General features: G+C 51.9%; 6 protein-coding genes across 7 annotated transcripts in view; 3 read left to right on the plus strand and 3 right to left on the minus strand.

Annotated features, from left to right (window-relative positions):
- The window catches only part of LOC126580730 (disheveled-associated activator of morphogenesis 1), a 51,544-nt gene extending 51,175 nt beyond the window's left edge, over nucleotides 1-369 (plus strand). Inside the window, exon 9 of the mRNA XM_050243961.1 lies at nucleotides 1-369. This exon is cut by the window's left edge and continues 2,461 nt beyond it. The gene's annotated coding sequence lies outside the window, so the exon portion shown is untranslated.
- A 44-nt stretch (nucleotides 370-413) lies between these two features.
- On the minus strand, nucleotides 414-2,638 carry LOC126580737 (poly(A) RNA polymerase, mitochondrial). The gene is made up of 2 exons (XM_050243972.1): nucleotides 2,384-2,638; nucleotides 414-2,300 (listed from the first exon to the last, which is right to left on the minus strand). The coding sequence occupies exons 1-2, from the start codon at nucleotides 2,517-2,519 to the stop codon at nucleotides 502-504; spliced, it is 1,935 nt and encodes a 644-aa protein (XP_050099929.1). The 5' UTR covers nucleotides 2,520-2,638; the 3' UTR covers nucleotides 414-501.
- Nucleotides 2,639-2,782: 144 nt separating this feature from the next.
- LOC126580736 (ESF1 homolog) lies at nucleotides 2,783-5,375 on the plus strand. The gene is made up of 2 exons (XM_050243971.1): nucleotides 2,783-3,640; nucleotides 3,698-5,375. Exons 1-2 carry the CDS (start codon nucleotides 2,846-2,848, stop codon nucleotides 5,318-5,320), a joined length of 2,418 nt encoding a protein of 805 aa, XP_050099928.1. The 5' UTR covers nucleotides 2,783-2,845; the 3' UTR covers nucleotides 5,321-5,375.
- Nucleotides 5,376-5,465: 90 nt separating this feature from the next.
- LOC126580739 (deoxyribonuclease-2-alpha) lies at nucleotides 5,466-6,909 on the minus strand. Its single transcript, XM_050243976.1, has 2 exons — nucleotides 6,760-6,909; nucleotides 5,466-6,692 (listed from the first exon to the last, which is right to left on the minus strand). Exons 1-2 carry the CDS (start codon nucleotides 6,879-6,881, stop codon nucleotides 5,690-5,692), a joined length of 1,125 nt encoding a protein of 374 aa, XP_050099933.1. The 5' UTR covers nucleotides 6,882-6,909; the 3' UTR covers nucleotides 5,466-5,689.
- A 139-nt stretch (nucleotides 6,910-7,048) lies between these two features.
- LOC126580734 (mitochondrial proton/calcium exchanger protein) lies at nucleotides 7,049-14,749 on the minus strand. Of its 2 annotated transcripts, none has more exons than XM_050243969.1 (6): nucleotides 14,358-14,749; nucleotides 9,236-11,082; nucleotides 8,910-9,155; nucleotides 8,723-8,827; nucleotides 8,397-8,651; nucleotides 7,049-8,106 (listed from the first exon to the last, which is right to left on the minus strand). In XM_050243969.1, exons 1-6 carry the CDS (start codon nucleotides 14,413-14,415, stop codon nucleotides 7,891-7,893), a joined length of 2,727 nt encoding a protein of 908 aa, XP_050099926.1. In that variant the 5' UTR covers nucleotides 14,416-14,749; the 3' UTR covers nucleotides 7,049-7,890. The 2 variants fall into 2 exon arrangements, with proteins under 2 accessions (XP_050099926.1, XP_050099927.1); XM_050243970.1 differs by lacking the exon at nucleotides 14,358-14,749 and adding an exon at nucleotides 11,234-11,475.
- Nucleotides 14,750-14,859: 110 nt separating this feature from the next.
- LOC126580741 (U6 snRNA-associated Sm-like protein LSm1) overlaps nucleotides 14,860-15,000 on the plus strand; it is a 785-nt gene continuing 644 nt past the window's right edge. The window contains exon 1 of the mRNA XM_050243978.1: nucleotides 14,860-15,000. This exon is cut by the window's right edge and continues 41 nt beyond it. Coding sequence (XP_050099935.1) covers nucleotides 14,993-15,000 — 8 coding nt within the window. The 5' untranslated portion in view covers nucleotides 14,860-14,992.

Genomic DNA, 15,000 nt, shown 5'->3' on the forward strand with positions numbered 1-15,000 from the left:
TTGCTTTGATTCGCGCTTTTTCTTCGCTTCGAACGCTAAACCGATGGCGATCGATCGAGTAGGTGCGCTCGCGTGCGCCTGTTGTGGATGTGCCAGTGTGTTTTTGGTTGAATCCATCGCAGTAGTCAGATTTTGGAGATACATTTTGTGTGCGGCGGGGGGAGCGCGTTTGTGAGACGATGGTGGAGGGATCTACAAACGAGACCAAACCGGTGATGGATTCGATGGAGCGTGTAAGGTTGACTCTTTCTCCACACCACATAAAAGCCCCCTTTCTAGTGATTAGTAAAAAGGGTGAACTCAGATACGGTACGAAACACAATAGTTGTACGAAATAAATCAATCGAATAAACGAGATCTACGATCTTTGCTTCGGACGGTTTACTTTTGTGAAAGAACATCTGATGCGTTGCTTATTTCCGATACGGAACTTCGCTCCGTAATTTATTCTGTTTCACTTTATCGCTATTCCGTGTGGCCGTTACTTGCGGGATCGTATCATCACCGTCGCTTCGTGTTCCCTCCGTGTTTTAGCTTTACATTTGTGCCTTCGACGGCCGTACTTCGACTTCCGTTAGCACCGTTTACACCACTCTGCAGTTTACCGATAGCGGCCTTCGTCGAGCGGTGAATGGAGGCGATTTGGCTTTTGACTGCCGGATTCCGGTACGATGGCGGTTGCCGCCCGGTGGAGTCATCCGATGGCACCTCATCGAAGATATCCTTCACGTTGAGCATCCGTTTGGTGAAGAACATTTGTGGGGTAATCCGTTCCATCTGTTTCCGTGGACCGAACAGACTAACCAGCCCCCACTCGGACTGCTCACTGTCCGCTTGCACCACTTCCTTGCCGTGCGTTTCGAGTAACCAGAGTGCATTGCGCACCTGTATCCGGAACAGTTCCGTCTCTTCGAGGTTCACATTTTTGCTAACGTTCAGTACCGTTTCCAGCGGATTGACGATGTACATTGGGCAGTGGTCAGGTTTGAGGATCGTGCCGGCGATGTTTAGACTGATCGCACGCTGGTTGAAATCGAACTGAGCGTAAAAGGTAAAGAACTGGTGCAGTAGCTCTTCGAGCGTGGACTGATTCGTGCTCCGGAAGCACTCGTAGATCGAAGGATTCTTCAGAAAGCTGCAAACCCACTCGGCATCTTCGCCATCGCCGAGCCGTCCCAGGGGTGGGACAAGTTCACTCGGTTCCTTTATGGCCGCACTCAGCTGTATTAGCTTGTTGATCGAGGGAAGGATCGGTGCCGAGAGTTGCTGAAGAAAGTACATGACCAGCATGGTGAGCGAGAAGTTCGTGATCCAGTAGCCCGGTGCCTGGTTGGTCAATCCGACGGCCTGGGCCCAACGGCGCACGACGAACGTCAGTGGCCGTACTCGGTGATCTAGCTCACCGAAGAGATACAACAGTTCGGACATGTACACGCCTGCCTTGTTGTTCATCGTCAGATCGATCTCGAGATCCAGGTGCTCGTGGTGGTACTTTACGATCGGGACCCGGGCCTTCAGTATGCGCCGCACGCTGGTCACACCCGGCAGGAAGAGCTGCAGCACGTCACCGATCGACTCTAGTTGCCGCTGTACCTGAGTCCGCTCGTTGGGATTTGTCGCTTTGGTATGGTATACGAGCCGCGAGTTCCGATCCGGTGGTTCACCCGATCGGCAATCCAGATCGAGTATCACATCCAAATCGCACCCCATCCGCCCGTATCCGTTGACGGAGGAACCGAAGGGATGGGCCACCGCTTGCGGAAACATGCCCTGTAGCGATGATTCCAGCTGTCGTACGGCCAGAAAGCGTAACCGTTTGCCGAGATCGTTCAGCTTCGTGACACGATGAAGCACCTTCACCTGATCGTCGATCGTTTCCGCTGACGCTAGGAGACCGTTCAGTTCCTGCTCATCGATCGGTCGCGCACCGTCGACGAGGGCTAGCGGACGGACCGCATCGTTTGTGGGAGAGACCAGACGTGGTTTAGGTCCGGTACGGAACCACATAAATATCGAGCGAGCCCGTACGCCGGGCCGTTCTGTGCTGAATACTCCCGATTGCATGGCCGCGTCCGCCTCATCCTGGCTCGTGTACTCGAGCAGAATGTAATGGCAATCCCCATCAACGCCACTGTCCCCATCGACCCGGTAGTGGTGCGCACTGGCAATCTCACCGAACTGGGAGCAATACCGGTACAGCTCGTTGTACGATCGCTCGGAGCTTACTTGGACCAGTACGCTACGCCGGGCTTCGGCTCGTCTTGCTTTGAGCATCGTGTCAAACGTGCGAACGTTGTTGGCTAAAATTGCAAAAGGAAATCTGCAGTGATACCGGTGCTTAGTAGGCTGTGGCCGAAAAGAGGGCCGTAGGTCCCAGTTTTACCACTGCAGTGTCGAATCGGCCAAGGCGATTGAAGTGTGCTGAGCGGCATGCCGGTTGCCGGTTGCAACATCCTTCTCGCCAACTGCTCGCCCAGCGTTCTCCGCGTACGAACCGTTGTGCGGTAGATGTGCAACATTGTGGCACACGTTGCTGCAGGTGTGATTTCACGCGAAACGAACGATCCCGGGCTAGAAATGCATCGAGAAAACCGAATAAAATCGAAATCGAGCGTTCGTCCTTGTGTTACATGATGAGTCGCCGCACGAGAACTGTCAAATTGGTGAGAGAGCGAGACAAAACAATCACACCGCCCCGGTAAAAAAGAGACGCAAAATTTTCACGTGCCGGCTGTCAACTGTCACATGGTTTGTTTACTTCCCAAAACAAAAAGCGCGTGGAACGGTCGGCGGCCAAAAAAAGTGTGTTCCATCTCGTGTTTCCCTGTTCGGTTTCGCTAACAAAATGAAGGAATCCGGCAAGAAATCCAAACGAGCGAGCACCGGTGGAGGAGCAACGGGGCGCTCGAAACCGGAAACACCAGCAACAACAGTGTCCCAGGACACCGGAAAAGCGAGCAAGATATGGGAAGATTCACGGTTCGCGCATCTCGTAAACGATCCGCGGTTTCGCGGGCTGCCCAAGTCGGAAAAGAAGGTGAAAATCGACAGCCGGTTTAAGTCGATGTTCCAGGATGAGCGGTTCCAGGTGAAAGCCACGGTGGACAAGTACGGCCGTCCGGTACGCAAATCGGATGCGGATGAGCTAAAGAAGTTCTACGAGCTCGATGATGAGGACGAGGACGAAGAGGAGTTACAGCGTGAACGGGAGCGAGAGGAGCGTGCGATGGAGGGACGGGACAAGGACGAGGGCGAAAAAGAAGATCAATCAGACGATGAATCCGATTCGAGCGAAGATGAAGATGATGGCCTGCAGCTGACGGAGGAGGAAAAAAGGATGGTTCTGTCGGAGAAAATCAAAAACCGGCTCAAAGACCTCGATGTCGATTATGCACGTGGCGAAGCCACGATCGATTCGGACGATGAAGAGGATGACGATGAGGACGAGGACGAGGAAGAGGAAGATGAGGTGTTTATCGAGCACGTGTGGGGAGAGCTGGACGCGGATGTGGAGCGTACGGAAGATTCCACCAACCGGCTGGCCGTTTGCCACATGGACTGGGATCGCATTCGTGCGGTGGATATCATGGTTTTGCTTTCTTCGTTCCTCCCACCCGGGAATTCCATCAAAAGTGTCAAGGTAAGAACCAACGAATCTAGCTGTTGTACAGCATCTACATCTGGATCTCTATTTCAGATTTATCCTTCCGAATTTGGCAAAGAGCGCATGCAGCAGGAGGAAGAGCGTGGCCCACAGGAACTAACCACCCGAACCGGTGATGTATCGGATGAGGAAGAGGAAGACGAAGAGCAGCAAAAGGAGCGGTTGCGGGAGTATCAGCTGAACAGGTTGAAATACTTCTATGCGGTCGTGGAATGTGATTCCATTGAGACGGCCGACAAAATCTACAAAGAATGTGACGGTGTAGAGTATGAGAGTACGGCCAACAAGCTCGATCTGCGTTTCATTCCGGACGAAATGGATTTCAGTGAGGATGAACCCAAGGATAGCTGCACCGAGCTGCCGGAGATGGGGAAGTACGTACCACGCATCTTCACAACGACCGCACTGAACCAAGCGAAGGTGGAGCTCACGTGGGACGAGAACGATGTCGAGCGGAAAGAGTTTAACGAGAAGCTCAGGGATGGCAAATGGGCTCAGATGCCGGAGACGGAACTGAAAAAGTATGTCGCCTGTTCCAGTTCCAGCGAAGGCGAGGAAGAACAGACGAATGGGAAGGTGAAAAAAAGCAAAAAAAAGCGATCGATTCTGCTCATTCGAGCACCGAAAAGTGATGAATCGGATGACGATGCCGATGACGATGATGATGATTCCGATGAGGAAGCGGAATCGAAGGGAAACAACAAAAAGCAGGACATGATTGCGAAGTATAAAGCCCTTCTCAACGACATGAAGGAACAGGAGAAAGCGGAAGAGGAGGCACAGGTTGGCATGGAGTTCAGCTGGAAGGTTGACGATAAGGAGGAATCAACGGAGACGGACCAAAAGGAAAGCAGCGATCGCACCGGATCCCACAAACTTCCGGATGATGTGAATCCGTTTGAAAAGATTTTACAGAAAAAGAAAGAGAAAAACAAAAAACGTAAAGAGCTTAAGAAACGTCGCAAACGTGGCGAGCTGGATGATGACGCAGAGAATGGCAACGGTTCGGCGGCCGACAGTGAATCGGAGGACGATCTTCCTTATGGTGTCGATCTGAATGATCCCTTCTTCGCGAGCGCATTCGATGAAAAGGAGTTTGGCAAACCTCAGAAGAAGCAGAGCAAATCGAAAGAACGCGACGCGAAATCGAAGGAAGAAGAGGAACGAGAGGCAGCGGAAGAAGCGCGCAGGAAGGCCGAGTTGGAGCTGCTGCTTGACGACGGTGACGACAACCGGTCCCACTTCAATCTGCGCGCCATTCAGGAGCGTGAGATCGATCTGAAATCGGTTTCGAAGTCGAAACGGCGGCGTTTGCTGAAGAAGAGCAAACGGGAGATCGAGGAGCAGCGCAATGGACGTGCCGAGGCGGGTGCGACGGCTGAGGATGACTTTGAGATCAACGTCGAGGATAGTCGGTTCGGAGCGATCTTCTCGAAACCCGAGTACAACATCGATCCGACCAATCCTGCGTTTAAGAAGACCAAGGGCATCGAGCGGATTATTGAGCATAAGCTGAAAAAGCGCCAGCTTGCGGAAAACGACGTGAGGGAGGATGAGAGTGGTCGGGGGGAACGTGAAGTGAAAAAGCAGAAGAAGGATGTGGCCACTACCTTGTTGGTGAAGAGTATCAAACGAAAGATAGGCAAAAACAATTGAGCTAGCCAGCTAGCATGCGATAGAGAATGTTAAATAAACTTGAATATCCCTGTGAATACAATACAGTCGGTAAATTGATAAGCATGATGCATTACACTAACCTGAAGGCGTAGTTGATTGTTGGACTAGAGTATTTGTTGATTGTTGGACAAGAATCACATTCTATAACAAAACATGCACTAAATACAAAACACCTTCATGCACTAACCGCAAAACACCAATTTCAGATACAAAAGGCCTACTTTATACAAAACTACATCAAACCTTCTACAGAAACGCCTACTGCAACTAGACTGGCACACTTCTTTCACTAAACTTAAAACACGTACTTTATTCAGTAACGTTCTCTCCAACCATTCGCTAAGTCGGCTACGCTTCTTTGCGTTCCGGCTTCGGACACGGCTGCACTTCCAGAACCATTCCACGGTACAGTGAAGCGATCGGTTTCGAAATCCGGCAAACACTGCCACCACCACGCTGTTTCTGGTGCTCCTGCCGGTTAATGTCTCCCACGCAGATCCAACGGGCGCCATCCGTCAAATCAACGGCCCACTTGGAGTGATCTTTCATTGTCGTGAACCGATCCTTGCTAGCCTTTCCACCGACCTGTACTTCGCGCACATTCAGCACACTGTGCCGGCCACCGTCCTCTACACACTCACTCGGCAGATTACCGGCACCGTGCTGCCAGCTCTCCACCAGTAGTCCCACATCCAGCGCCGGTGCAATCCAGTCAGAGTACAGTTCCTTCCCAAACTCGCGACTCTTCGCAAAGGTCACAAAGTCCACCCCAGCGCGTGAGCTGATCGTCTTTTGACTGTAAAAAGGCGCCGTTCGATCGACGGGCGTCATTCGGGCCACTTTGGCGAGCGTTGGAAAACGATCACCCAGTTCGCCTGGGATGTTGGCCGAGTAAACGTTTAACTCGTTGTGTATGAACTGTCCGGCCACGGTTTCCATCTGGGACGCGTTCAGGGTTATGCAGAGAAAGCTCTGTCCGTATAGCTGACCGGTGCGCGGGTAACTGTACTCGGTTCCGATTTCCGGTGGAAACTTTGGCACCGAGTGTATCAACCAGAAACCGGTCTGGCCGTCTGTACTGAAAACGCCTTTCGTATGACCACGTTCCATGTCCGTCGGCCCATTCGTTGGTTCATCGTTGTACAGGATCGTGAGAAGCGTCGAGTTTCCGGCCAACACCGGTGCGATCGTAGTGCCTGCAACGCTTTCCGGGTGATTTATATCGAACTGCGGGACAAGCCAGCGAATACTCGCCGAAGATTCATCTTTCGAGGAAACATAGGTGTAGCGCAGCCCATTCGAGGCGGAATCGTGTTCCGAGGCTTCCTTTGGAAGTTTGTACGCGTAGTACCTGAAGGGGTGAAGGAAAAAGTGGCGTCCTTGAGAAGGTTGAAAAAGGAGCAGCGAGAAAACCATACCAATCGACCAATTCTCCATTTTCCACACGACAACCTAATTCAACATCCCTTTTAGATAAAACACACGCGAAATGCACTGTTAACAGAACGAAAAGCAAGCCGCATCGATCGCGAAAGATCATTTTGCACGAACTGCGATAAGCCGAACAAAGGAGCAGGACAAAGATGGCGCTTTGCCCAGCTAGCATGACAGAAAACGAAATTCAAAGTCGAAATGCAATCGCTCGATTACCTGTTTTTACCTTTCTTATCGATTAAACAGACAATCAAGCAATGGAACACTCATTCTGTTAGAACGTTTATAATAAATTATCATCTTTATTGTACACTAAACTTACATTATGCGTTCGTTCGTTATGCATTCTGCATTTTTTTTGTTAAACTTTGCTTTTTAAGCTTCTCCATTTGTTTACACAGCACCGGTAGCAACAACGTAAATTGCTTCAATTCTATCGCCCCCGCTAGCGATGATCTCGGTTCTCGCTCGCTCTGGAGAAACGGAACAGTGTTCTTCTGCACCAAAATCGTGAAGAGAAAGCCTGCTTTGCGCTAAGGTAGAATTCGCTAATTTGGTTCGATACGGCGGGTGGGAGAATGTGTTTGTTGGATCAACAAATAAGGGTCTTACGGAATGGATTCACTATCCGGTAACATGATGCTCTACATTAAAAAAACGCAAAAAGGTAGAAAAAGGGAAGGTGATTTCTGGTGAATACTTAAAATAATCTAGATTAAGCTTTGTTCTCCTTTCCCCCTGGGATCGTTTCCATTCGCTCCCTGTTTCGTCACTTCGCTTCGCTACTGATTCGAATTTGGAAACCAGGCCCCTGGTATGGGTTTGTAACAATTTTGCATTCGGCATCATACGGCGTCTACACTTTCGCACCTAGACAAGGGGGAGGGTCGCGCTTCTCTCACCAATCGAAATCGGACCCAGGCACAGCCATTTCGAACATTTGGAAACACCGGAACACACCGCCATCGCCGCAGTAAGAAGCCGCAGAACGCCGGACAGACAAGGTGACACTGTTGAAGGAGCGCGCACTCGTGAAGCAGATCGCGAGGTAGAGACAGAGAGAAAGAGAGAGAGAGAGAGTGGTGGGGATCCACGTTGATCCAGAATGGCGCGCGTTAAAGCATTTTGTCCTTTGGTACTCCGGTGCCGGATTCGGTGCGTGTCGTCGGTGGTGGCGGCGTCACTGGTGTAGCTCCACTCTCGGCCGCAGCCGCGCCTGCCGGCTCACTAATACTGGCGTTTTTCTTACGTTCCTCCACCACTTTCTGCAGTGCGTCCGCATCGATGATGGCCGTACCGTCTTCCGCCGTCGCCGACGTCGTCGTTAGTGGCTGGGGAAGGCAGTTCGCAGAAGAAAGAAACAAACGCTTGAAACACTCGATTGAAGTCGAAGCAAGATGAACTGAGATCAAATCAGCGATCGATGGCAGAACGCTTTAGCGATGCGTGGGTGGGGGGCGGTTATCGGACGCGGTATTGGTTCCGTTGATGCTCCTCACTTGGGAGCATTCGCCGCTTTCGTCTGTGACGAGGATGACGATGGTGGTAGCGCTGATGATGGTGGCGTGGTGGATGGTGTTTGTGGAGAAGGAGCTAGTTGTTGCTGCTCCGTAGAACTGACCTGGTGGTTGGTGGTGGTGGGAGGAGGCCCTGCCAGCGCACTCAGATCTGTCGCCTTATCGGTCAGCTCGAGCAGCTTCTCTTTTTCTTTCTCTTTCTGCTCCTTCTGCTTCTCTTTGGCTTCCAGGCTCTTGGTGAGCGCCTTTTCGATTTTGTCCTCCGCCTCGAGCACCTCTTCCTTCTCGAGCAGATCGATCAGCTCGTCCACCTGTTTCGAGTTCAGCTTAACGTTCTCCTTACCGATCGTCTCGATAACCTGCGAAAAGTAGAACAAGAGAAAAAGATGATGTTAACTACACGTTTGATATCGAAAACGGTCCCACATACCTTCAGCACATCCTCCACCTTGATCTGTCCATCCTGATCGTCATCGATCTTTCCGAGGATTTTGGAAATTTGATCCAACCGAGAATCGTCCGTTACGTTCTTGATCTATAACATAGGGGGAGCTCGTTAAAAAAAGAATCAAAACAAAGCAAATTGCCTAGTGGGAGTTGGTTCCCACAACAAATACCTTCTTGATGGCGGACATAAGCTCATCTATCCGCACCAGCTCTTCACCGGCAGCCGGGGGTACCTCGGCGGTTTCGCTCGTTTCCGCCGCATGCACCTGCTCCTTGAGCTGCTTCTCTTTCCGCTCGAGATCCGTCAGCACCGTGTCCATCTTGTTGATCATCGAGTTAACCTTCTTGAACAGCAACTTGGCAGCCCGGGATTCCTTTACCTGCACCTCGTCCGGATTTTTGGCGGCAGTAACAACCTACAACGGGAAAGTTTTCAAAGTTAATTGCCGTCCTTTCGCCCACAATCACCACCACCGGCTTGTGGTCGTTTGCGTACTTCTTGAAGCTCTAGTACATCTTCCTTGTAGTCGGCGATCTCTTCCTTCAGATCGCGGATTTCCTCCTTCTCGACGAGCAGCGTCTTCTTGTGCTTGCCCAGCGAATCCAGCGCATCTTCAAGCACCTCCAAATCCTTGCTCGACAGCTCCTCAACCGCGGTGTGCGGTTGTGGTGGTATCTGATCGAGTAGGATCTTCGTTTCCGGGGCGGGTGCGAAGATGACATCTTCTACTGGACGCACCACCGGTGGCACCTTCGCGTCAGCACCAGCACCGGCAGCAGCCGGTTGTCCATCGGCCATAAGCACCGGAGCACTGTCCACCAGCTCCTGTTCGTCTTTTTGCTTTTCCTTCTCCTCCTCGCGTTCCTCTTTGATCTTCCGTTCCTCCTCTTTAATGACCTCGATCTTGGTCTTATTGTCGATCTTACCCTCCCGCTCACCGATGGCAGCCTTCGTGACGGTTGCGACCGAATCGGGCAGCGAGGAAATGGTCGCCTTCAGCTTATCGCTCGTCGTAATGTTCTCCGGTAGCATGAGGGCCCGCGAAAGCAGCAGCAACGATGGTGGTACCTTCTCGTTCAGGCTCAAATTGATCCATTCCTGTAGCTGAGACTTTAACCGTTCCTCGGAGGCACCGTAAGCTCGCATACCGCGTGCCCTACACGCTGCCTGCAGCTCGGACAGGTTTAGCGACTCTATGCCCTCCTTCTGGATGGTACGATCGTCAGCTGCCAGGTTGCGCAGCTTGAGCCGCAACTGAAAACGCAACAGATTCGAGGTACCGATCGGGGACACTTCTAGCACCCGGCACAGGGCCTGCAGCTGCTGGCGCGTCAACGAATCGAGCGTGATCTCATCCTCGAACAGCTTCGAGAACTTGAGCATCTCCTCGTTCGAGATCGTAAAGTTCTCGGTCGTGCGGACGCGCGAGAAAAACTCGCTAAAATCCTTGGCCGCCTGCGACCGATGCTCCCGATTCTGGACCGCCATATCGTCGAGCGTCTTCTGCAGGAACTTGGCCATCTCGAGCTTCACCTTGAGGTTCTGCTTGATCTTATCCTCACGCTCCGTCGCCGTCTGGAAGGTGGACGGTAGCATGCCCGGGAACAGTTTGATCGCCAGAGGTAACAGCAGTTCCATGAACGGCACGATGATAAACACCGAGAACGGCACGAGCCGGAACAGATCGGACGTGGTGCGAATGAGCAGCCGGTGCTCACGCCGGGTTAACGTTTTGCCGTTAAGTACACGCCACAGCAGCTTCCGGCTGATGTTGATGTCGATGAAAAGCAACCGGAACCCGTGATAGTAGTGCACTAGCTCGGCCCAGATCCGTTGCTGTAGCGTTTTCTTCACAACCGGTGCCGTCGGTACGACGGCTTGCGAGGCAGCAGCTTGTGCGGCTGCTTGTGCTGTCCCCGCCGTCCGTCCGTTATCGGGCGTCGATGGCGATGACGGCGCCGGTGCACCGCTATCGGCAAACACTTTTGCAGCGATCGATTGTGCACCATTCTGTTGCTGTTGCTGCTGTTGTTCCTTCTCCTTTTCTTTCTGCGTCTGTTTCAACGTTTGTACCGTGACCTCGACCTTGGAAGAAGGTTGCTCACGCAACCAGCTCGTGGTGGAAATGCAGCGAACGCAGGTTGTGCTACCGGTGTACCCGAGGGCATCGAGCAGTGGTACGGTGCCGGTGCCGCTACCGGTCGCACTCGTTCGCCAACCGGACGATCTGTTGTTTGCACCGGTTAGGGTTGTGTTGGCCAGAATCACACCATCGTACTGCTGACACAGCAATCCTAGTGGACGCTTTGATCGATAGCTGGCCATCCGGATGTGGGCATGTGCTGAAAAAGTATGGAACAGAGAAACGAAACGGGAAAGTGAGTCAAAATGTAGCAAATCGGAAAGAAAAATGTTATCATCGACCATCTCTGCACTCTCTGCAAATCTCTTGCTTATCACCACTTCCTCGATCATCCGCCACCATCGCCTTACCGAGATGCACGGGAATGGTGAAGTGACCGAGCACTATCAGGGCCATCATCGTGCCACTCCTTCTCTTTGTCCTTTAAAAAAAACTGGACCAAACACAACCACCTTCCGATAGTCCCTTAATCCTGCTCAATCCAGATAACCACCGCACTGTACTGTAGGTGAAGAGGGAAAGTGCGATTTAGCAAATCGCAAACCAAACCACCAACTGAACGAACCCTTGGGTGAAAGTCCACACTCTGGGGGGCTCACTAGCTGCACGATCGCGAATCCAAATCGAAACCAAAACAAAGATCCGTGTACCGTTTCTCGATCCGATCTCGCGAATGGCTAAAGAGAACACACGACACGAGTAGTTTTGGGGACGGGATTTTCCCGCCAGCACAACGACACTGATGCGAACTCTCCTTTCTCTCTCTCTCTCGTTTCCTGCCATCCAGCGGCACACAGCGGGGGGTAAGTGATTCCGTCACCGCCAGACAGACAGTCGTCCGCACGAGCTGACCGTCGTTGTCGCTCTGCTGCCGCTCTGCGGTGTTTGGCCAACTGGTTGCCCGGTTGGTCATTTATATTTATACACGACTTGCGGTTTGTTAGAACATCATTCTCCACCTGGGGGGAAGGCAGAATGTGGTTCAATGGTCATTGGCCATCTAGGGACGCGATCGCGAGAGGAGTCTATATGGATCGATGGCGGTTCTAGAAGGAAAAGCTACAATATGCTCACAATGAACGTTACTTCCGTGCCTCGCTTCCTCTTCCTTCCTCTCTCTACGCTGATCAGCCCCGTTAACGATCGCTTGTGATGAAACTTCCGTTATCTTATTCGCAAAGGCAAAGAATCAAATCAAAGACGGACCAGAAGCAGCCTAGGTCACTTAAAAACCAACTTACGCGACGGCTGGTCTCGCGCGAGAACGTTATCAATGATTACTTGTTGGCCCAAAATGGCAAGATAGCCGCGCGGGAGCGATAACGCAAACGGTGGTTCGCCGCGCAAGGAAACGGCAACAACCGGTCACGCTGAGGCAATTCACGGTGGCGTGGAATTAGGGAAAACCTTGTCCACCCATTATACACCGTCTGTGAAAACGTAAAACAAACGCAACATCAACTCGTGGGTCGGTTTACACACTGATCGTTTGATGTTGGCTCTTAGCACGATCGTGCGTCAAGCACTTGCGCTTGGTCGTTCCTCTCGCCTGTCAATCTAAATGCCGTGCAACTTTTTTGGCAAATTGACCAGTAAGTAGGTCAACCGGGGGGTTCAACGATCTCGCTCCTTGACGATCATGCGATCGTGGAGTAAAAGAGAGAGAAAAAGAAAGTAGTCCTCAAAGGGGTCCTCTCTCTGCTTGCTCCCAACAACTCAAGCAGATCACAATGCGCACAAAAGGGCTGCTAAGCATGGTGTGAGCATGTATCCGAAGCCTCATGCAATGTAGCTGAGTCGCACCCGTTGCGGTTTCGATGCAGGCCAAACACACGAGCACGCACACGATTGGCAAGCCCCACACGAAGGTCAGGGATGATGCTGCCGCTGATGGTGGTGGTGTCGGTTTGTGATTGATATTCCGTCCCCCTTTTTCCACGATCTACACGCGCGATCCACGATCCACGGCGACAAGTGATTCAGCGGCGTGGCGCGACGAAGAAGCGTGCAGTGGCGCAGATGGCAGAACGCGCAAAGGAAATGGGAAATAGCACGCGCTCGTACCGTGCTTTCCGAGGCGAGCGAGTGAGCGAGCGAGCGCGAAAGACCTAGAGACTGCGCCGCAACAGCTGATTATGATGTCGCCGCTACCGTTGTGGCTATACGAAGGTGATCGCGTTTGGTGTTAGTGTGCCCTGGTGCTGTCCACCGCAACCGCAACGGTATTGGATGCTGCGAGATCGTGTTGCAGGAAAAGAAGCGCAAGCGCGAGCAGCTGATCTCGAACGTTTCGCACGTTCGAGATCTCGTATCATCTGCATCTGTGACAACTGTTTGTGTCCAAGTAGGCGCAGTGCGTTTTTTTTTGGGGGGGTGTGCTGCACTAAGAATGGATGCTCAACTGCGTCCTGCGGCAAAGTAGGCATAGTAGGATTGATGAATGATGATGTCCTGTGCGGCCTTCTTGGTTTGGCACGCCATCAACCCAAACTTTTGCTCTTCCTTTCCGATCTGAAACCAGCTACGAAGCATAAAAATAAATCCGTTAATCTCCACATCACAATCGATGCTATTAATTGTCATAAAGAGAGTACCGCCAGACAAGCTAGTGCACAGAGCAAAAAAAAATCCATTATGCTGGCTGACGTATTATCGCGACACTGAACCGTATCATCGCGAACCGGTTCGCGGGAACAAAGAACACAAAAACAGTTGTCCGCTAGTGTGTTCCCTGCCACCCTGCCCGACCTAACGCAATTTCTGTCTCTGGGAGATCATACGATCGTGACGGCCGGTTGGTTAGAAAGAAAATTGCATGCCGTGGCCGTAAAACCGGTTTCTCGGTGGCCCGCTTTGCTTTTTGTCCTCTCTGCGCGCTCAGTGTTTATTATCTCTTCCCCTTTGGCTTCTTTCGCCGATCGACAAACAAGTGGAACACGCGAATTACATCATTCGCTTAAAATTCCGTGTTCTAAGCGAACGGTCGATCAATCAGCTCATCAGGCCCGCCGCGCTCAGTGGTTTACACATGACGAAATATTCATAATTCACTCGCAACTCGTAGCTCCACTGGCTACGCCAAAAACACGTGTGATCGACGATCGCGCATTGGCATACGCGTGGCAAGAAGGACGGCACACGATACGGTTTTAGGGCCGCTTAGCTGCCCGGGCAAAGGTTCTTTTGCATGTGGCGGCTTGGCACGCGCGATTTGGTGAACTTGACCGTGTTCGTCATGTTGGTACCATCGGCGTCACCGGGTGGGAGGGGGTGCCGTGGTGGAGCGCTGTAAACCTCCAACTCATGCGCTAGAGAGTCTTTTTGTGCGGTGATAGTATCCGGCCACCACTATTATTTAGTGCGTCGCTTCATTACGTAAACACGAACGGACGTCCGGCGTTATCTTTCGCCCGCTTAGTGTCCACCTTGGGGCTGGAAATCGCAGAATAAACCAAGATGAAAAGATTTACTTACGGTGGACACTGCGGCAGTAGCCAAACAGCTGACTCCGGTTTCGCAGGAGGGCGCTCATCGTGTATCTGGAGGTGTGGTGTGGCCGTCCGTGTTGACACTGAGATGATTTTGTACTTTGTTTCGCGGACGGGGGCGGGGAATTTTAAAAGGATTCGACAGGGATTATTCACTGGGATCCGGGAATCTTTCGAAGCAGGGCCGTCTGATGCAAAAGCGGGAGGGCCACACGTCGGATAATTTTGCACACTAAACAACGGAACGCAGTACGGTCGATAACCGGAAGGCGCTTCGAGTGGCCACGGATTTATTCACTGATGAGGAGGCTGGCGATGACGAGGGAAATAATTTCACAGATTTTCTTGGATGGAAAATTTCCATCTCCAAACATCCGATCCGAGAGTTCGACGAAATATGAGCCTACTCGTTTGACAGTTCGGCGGCCGCTTTGTCCGAGACGTATAACAATTCTTAGTTTGCCTTTACTCGACCGCTATATGACCAGTGCAGGGTTCGAGGATTTGCCAACGTTTTTGTCCTGTTCCGGCCAAAACAAACCGCGAGAAACAGGGTTTTTGATTTAATTTAGTGGCCACACATTCCAGTACACATCACTGCCCCACGGTTTGCCTTGGAAGATGGACAA

This window comes from Anopheles aquasalis, chromosome 2 (assembly GCF_943734665.1).
Source record: "Anopheles aquasalis chromosome 2, idAnoAquaMG_Q_19, whole genome shotgun sequence".
Lineage (NCBI taxonomy): Eukaryota > Metazoa > Arthropoda > Insecta > Diptera > Culicidae > Anopheles > Anopheles aquasalis.

Coding starts and splice junctions, on each gene's coding strand:
- LOC126580739 (XM_050243976.1), bottom strand. CDS start 6,881: ATGATCTTTCGCGATCGATGCGGCTTGCTTTTCGTTCTGTTAACAGTG. Junction 6,693..6,759: donor AATGGAGAATTGGTCGATTG/GTATGGTTTTCT, acceptor TCACCCCTTCAG/GTACTACGCGTACAAACTTC.
- LOC126580736 (XM_050243971.1), top strand. CDS start 2,846: ATGAAGGAATCCGGCAAGAAATCCAAACGAGCGAGCACCGGTGGAGGA. Junction 3,641..3,697: donor ATTCCATCAAAAGTGTCAAG/GTAAGAACCAAC, acceptor TCTCTATTTCAG/ATTTATCCTTCCGAATTTGG.
- LOC126580737 (XM_050243972.1), bottom strand. CDS start 2,519: ATGTTGCACATCTACCGCACAACGGTTCGTACGCGGAGAACGCTGGGC. Junction 2,301..2,383: donor GCCGATTCGACACTGCAGTG/GTAAAACTGGGA, acceptor TTGCAATTTTAG/CCAACAACGTTCGCACGTTT.
- LOC126580734 (XM_050243969.1), bottom strand. CDS start 14,415: ATGAGCGCCCTCCTGCGAAACCGGAGTCAGCTGTTTGGCTACTGCCGC. Junction 8,828..8,909: donor TTATGTCCGCCATCAAGAAG/GTATTTGTTGTG, acceptor CCTATGTTATAG/ATCAAGAACGTAACGGACGA. Junction 8,652..8,722: donor AGGTGGAGGATGTGCTGAAG/GTATGTGGGACC, acceptor TACTTTTCGCAG/GTTATCGAGACGATCGGTAA.